Source organism: Globicephala melas, chromosome 5 (assembly GCF_963455315.2).
Source record: "Globicephala melas chromosome 5, mGloMel1.2, whole genome shotgun sequence".
NCBI classification, from domain to species: Eukaryota; Metazoa; Chordata; class Mammalia; order Artiodactyla; family Delphinidae; genus Globicephala; species Globicephala melas.
In genome coordinates this window covers 135,242,228-135,248,227 of record NC_083318.1, presented here as the reverse complement: position 1 = coordinate 135,248,227, position 6,000 = coordinate 135,242,228, and the positions used below count along the sequence as shown (strand labels likewise).

Sequence of the window (6,000 nt, the reverse complement as noted above, 5' to 3'; positions counted from 1 at the left end):
GCCTCCTTTTCTCAACAAACGATTGGAAATACCAGCCACAGCAACTAGGTAAGAAAAAGAAACAAAAGGAATCCAAATTGGAAAGGAAGAAGTAAAACTGCCACTATTTGTAGATCACCTGATACTATATATAGAAAACCCTATAGACTCCACTGAAAACCTGTTAGAACTAATAAATGAATTCAGTAAAGTTGCAGGATACAAAATCAATATACAGAAATCTGTTGCCTTTATATACACTAATAATAAAATATCAAAAAGAGAAATTAAGAAGAACCCAATTTACAATTGCTTCAAAAAGAATAAAAAAATTATACTTAGGAATAAATTTAACCAAGGAGGTAAAAGACCTGTACACTGAGAACTATAAGATACTGAACTTAAAGAAGGCATGTATAAATAGAAGGATATTTTATGTTTACTGATTGGAAGAATTAATGTTAAAATGACCATACTACTCAAGGCATCTATAGATTGAATGCAATTTCTATCAAAATACCAATAGCATTTTTCACAGAAATAGAACAAATAATTCTAAGATTAGTTTGGAACCACAAAGACCTTGAATAGCCTAATTGCTCTTGAGAAAGAAAAATAATTCTGGAGGCATCATGCTCCCTGATTTCAAACTATACTACAAAGTTATAGTAATAAAAACAATATGGTTTTGGCATAAAAACAGACACACAGATCAATGGAAAAGAATAGAGAGCCCAGAAATAAACCCATGCATATGTTGTCAATTCACTTATAACAAGGAACCAAGAATATGCAATAGGGGAAGGACAGTCCCTTAAATAAATTGTGTTGGGAAAATTGGACAGCCACATACAAAAGAATGAAATTAGACCACTATCTTATACCATACATAAAAATAAACTCAAAATTGATTAAGGACTTGTATATGAAACCTGAAAACATAAAAACTCCTAGAAGAAAACATAGGTGGTAATCTTCTTGATCTCAGTCTTGTCGGGGACTCTTTGGCTCTTACCCCAAAAGCAAGGCAACAAAAGCAAAAATAAACAAGTGAGACTACATCAAACTAAAATGCTTCTGGAGAGCAAAGGATACCATCTGCAAAATAAAAAGACAACCTACTGAATGGGAGAAAATATTTGCAAACCATATGTCTGGTAAGGAGTTAATACCAAAAATGTATAAATACTTCAAGCATGTCAATAGCAAAACAACAAACAATCAGTTCAAAAACATGGGCAGAGGATCTAAGTAGGCATTTTTCCTAAGAAGACATACAGATGGACAACAGGCACATAAAAAGATGTTCAACATCACTAACTATCAGAGAAATGCAGATCAAAACCACAGTAAGATATCACCTCACACCTGTTAGAATGACAGTTATCAAAAAGACAGGAAATAATAAATGCTGGATAGGATGTAGAGAAAAGGGAACCCCTGTGCACTGTCAGTAGGAATGTCAGTTGTTGCAGCCACTATGGACAACAGTATGGAGATTCCTCATAAAATGAAAAATAAAACTACCATATGACCCAGCTATTCCACTTCTGTGTATTTATCCTAAGAACATGAAAGCACTAATTCTAAAAGATATATGTGCTCCTATGTTTATTATAGCATTATTTACAATAGTCAAGATATGGAAGCAAAGTATGTCCCCATCCATGGATGAACAGATAAAGAAGACGTGCTATATATATACAGTGGAAAGCTGCTCAGCAAAATAAAAAGAAGGAAATGTTGCCATGTTCGATACCAGACCAGAGGGTGTTATGTTCAATGGAATAAATCAGACAATTTCACTTGTATATGGAGTATAAAAACAAAACAAAAGAACAAACCCAACAAAACAAAACTCATAGATACAGAGGACAGATTGGCAGTTATCAGATTGGAAAGGGTAAAGAGGTTGGGGAAATGGGTGAAGGGGGTCAATTGTACGGTAATTGATGGTAACTAGACTTATTGTGGTAATTGCTTGTAGCGTATACAAAGATTGATTTTGTTTATGTTTTACGGCTGAAACAAATATAATATTATATACCGTTTTTACCTCAATTTTTTAAAATGCATAAATGTAGACACAACAACCCATAATGCAAACCTAAGATGATTTTGTCGAGGGCCATACCTCTCAAAGAATCTTGAATGCTCCTGAAATTATAGCTGTTCTATGGCACAATGTTCTTGATATCTTGGAGAATTAAAAATTATTCTACGTATACTCTGAGGAAATTTCCCAGATGTAAGCAAATTTAGAAAACTTTTAATAGAAGTAAAAAAATCTAAAATGGAGAAATTTTCTTTTTTGAAGCATTCAAGGACACTAACAAGAATATTAGTAAAATGTAACAAATAAGAGTGACTCTCTTGGGCTTGTGTTTTGGGGGTTCTTTATGAAGCAGCAAAGAATAAGTGGATAGGTGATGGCTTTCTTGAGTGAGAGTAAAGAATATCTAAAATTTATATGCAAAGACATTATAGAACCCCAAGATCACTAAGGTAAAGGATTCTCCCACCTCATTTCCACAGACAACCCATAACATACGATTTTTACTTCTTTTCATTATCCAAGATGATGTTCACTTCTTCATGCTCATTTTCAACAGAAAGCATGGAAGGAAGAAATTAATTCCCTGGAGTTTGTTCAGCCTTTGTTTCACCTTTTGGGCTGTACACTCTTTGAGTTTAGATTCTGATTCTCTAGGAATAAACCTGAGTGATGAACATGTTCCTTCATTCCAGAAAAATAAATCATTTATTTGTTTTATTAATATTTATTGTTTGTAATACATTATGAAGTATTTGAAGCAAAAACTTCCTTTACCCACCTTAACACTTCATAAGCTATAGGGTGTTGCTCAACTGTAATAGCAAATACGTAGAGATTCATTGTTGGTAATTATAGAAATTCTTAGAGCCAGACCTTTATGGTTTAAGTTTCTGTGATCCCACCAACACAATGGTATATAACCTGCTTACCACGCTTAAACAAGTGATTTGGATGAACTATTAGTGCCTCCCAGACAGTAGAATGGATATGAAAATGTTCCAATAATTCTCTTCAATTCTACATCTTATTTCATTAAGCTCCTCAGACTTCACAAAGTCTAGAGTATATCATGTGAAATACACAAATTATACACAACCTCTATTTATGTACTCACATTGATGTCTTCCAAATCTAAGTTGTTTAGAATAATATTGTTGCGTTTCCAGATGATCGGAGGTCTGAGTTCTCCCTGAATGGCACAGCTCAGAACTGTGCTCTGTCCCACAGTTGCTGCTGTGATGCTTAGTTTCTGATCTTCAGGCAGACTCAGCTGGATAACCTCTGTAAAGATAGTATCAGGAATGTTGATGAGCATGTAGTTTTGTAAAGTTAATTAGTATAAAGTTTCTGAATACAAGTAATTAAGGCTTTTAATTTGTATAAGATGGAAAAAGCTTGTGATGAAATGAAAAAAAAGTAAATTGTTTCCAATAAAAGGTCAGAATGACATTTCAGTTTAACTGATTGACAGGCATCCTCATGAGGCAAAGCACTATTAAACGTGAAATGAATATCAGAAGTAGAGTTATAATAAGCCTGGCAGATTGCACCCAGAAGAGAGAAATTATTTAACTGCCAAATCAACATGTAGTGTGTCATTGGCATCATTGGCATTGAAATAAAAATGCTGTTGTTTATTCACTGATAGATTTATATTGTGGGTGAGGTGAGATCATTGCTGGCTGGCTTCAGAGAACACTAGCATAGCTGAATGGGTAAAATGCCATCACTATGCTGGGAACAAAAACTGACTCTAAAGGAATAAGATTTATTTGAGAAGTTGAGGGAGGAAAAACTGAAGTTCATCAACTAAACAGCAAATTCCTGAAATTCTGTCAGCTGCCTTTATCAGACAGTGTGGGTCCAGTACAGTTCTTTCCTTATTCTTAAATTTTAAAGTTAAATATATTTTTAAATAACCATTAAACACATTTCTCCTAGTAATGATGCCACAGCAGGAAATATACTTTGTGACCTGGATCCTCTTTCCTGTTTCCAGACAGTCCTAACCAATCTTGGGAATGAATCATGACATTTATATGATTGTCCATGGTCACCAGAGATGCCTGGGATAATCCCACCAGTCTTTATCCATGTGACAACTGCCCTTTAGTTTTCAACTGACACTCGCTGACACACTATTGTTTCTATATTATGTTGAAGTCTTGCCTTGTGACTTTGCTCAGTCTCAGCCAGGTGAGAAATACCAAAATCACTATTCTTACTGAAATTTCCATGTGGGTGGGGAGACCATAATTGTCCTTTGTTCCTTTGTTGTGGTTGATGATATTTTTCATGATGGAGGGGTTGACTGTCCAAAGTGGTGGCTTTTAATTTGCAATAAATATGATCAGGTACAATCAGAGCTGTATCCTCCACAAACCCCTCTTCTTCCCTTCCATCATTTGACCTTCTTTTTCTCTCTTTCTGAATCCTATCTTCCTCTTAAGGAGGAAGAGAAATGCTAATCAAATGATTTTTATAGACTATAACTGTTCAACAAAAAGTTCTTTGAATTTTTGGTACCGCCACAAACTGTAATGTCAAAAAATGGTACAATTCTTTGTCTCAGAAGGCCGGGATTGAACATATAATCCCTACATGCACTTGTTAAGTGTTGATGTTCCACACCATTATCTGATAAAAATAAGCAGAAGGAGATTGACCCTGTTATACAGGATCTTGTCTTTAAAAGCCAAGTTATTTAAGTCATCATTGGTTTGTGTTGTCAAAGAGTGGGGTAGGCAATCTTTTGAAATTTCAAAATCCTATGAGAGAGACTCAGTTCAATGTATTCTTTTGATTTTACATCACTAAGAGAAATAATAGAAATGGGGAACAAACATCTTGGTCAGTCTTTTGTCTTGACAGTTTAATTTTTCCTAATGACATTTCCATATTCACATTGTATTTCAATGTTTCCTGAGTAATAAGACCACAGGGAATGTGTTCAATCTTCTTTTCTTTAATACCCACTCTGTTATACATATTTATATAAAATTACTAAAAGAAAATATACTTGACCAATTAGGCATAGGAAATTTTTGAAATTTGCAGACACAGTGTTTTTTATGTCTTTTTCTTTAATATTACAAACTTACGGGAAGAGAGAAAACTATAAAAGTAATAACATCATGTAGGGTATCAAATAAGAATTATTAACAATTTCCATTAACATTCCTGAATTTCAGCTTCTGTTTCCTCATAAAATCACATACAAGATAATAAGGCATCTATTCTAAAAAATGGTATGTTAGCATTGGCTATTCTGACATTTAGAAATACAATTGGTACTAAGTCACCTTGAAATGTTTTCACTAACCTTCTGCATCTGGTATTAGGTCCCAGGCCTTTTAGATTAGTTGTGCTTTTGGTAGTTATACATTACAATGCTAATTAGATAATATGAACATCTTAGAATAAATGCTGAGATTTGGCATAACATTATGTGGGACATCCTTGTAAAATGGACATCCTTTGAGAGGATGCTTAATTAGAAGTAAGAATTACTATTCACCCGGGAAATATTAACATGCATAGTAAAAACTTATACGTTAATTTGGAGGTTACATTTTTAAATGATTTTTTAAATTATCTTAGTAATACATGCTATTAAATAATATGTATTTCAAAAAGTCTATAGAATTCTTTCCTGCATGCTTCACCTTTTCTTTAATGTATTATATCGAGCTACATCTACAAAACCAATTACGTTTACCTGTTATTCTTCAAAATCAAGTGGTCATTTTCTCAAATAAATTTAGCTGTAAGATTTCTTTTACTTACAGAACTGTCGTGCTCATCTTGACTAGTCTTTCTGATAGTTATTACCAGACTAAGATTTAGTCTCACAAAATCACAAATGTTAAACATTTTTATTCTATATTCTAATGTCATTCAATATGCTTTAATGGATTAAATGTTTATAAAACATGTCACATTTATAAATTTCAGAGAGAAATGGT

General features: G+C 33.4%; 1 protein-coding gene across 4 annotated transcripts in view; it reads right to left on the bottom strand.

The window, feature by feature from the left end:
• The window catches only part of FSTL5 (follistatin like 5), a 670,505-nt gene that overhangs the window by 218,222 nt on the left and 446,283 nt on the right, over positions 1-6,000 (bottom strand). For all 4 annotated transcript variants that reach the window (XM_030865721.3, XM_060299861.2, XM_030865720.3 and 1 more), the window contains exon 7: positions 3,150-3,316. In XM_030865721.3, coding sequence (XP_030721581.1) covers positions 3,150-3,316 — 167 coding nt within the window. The remainder of the gene's footprint in view (positions 1-3,149; positions 3,317-6,000) is intronic.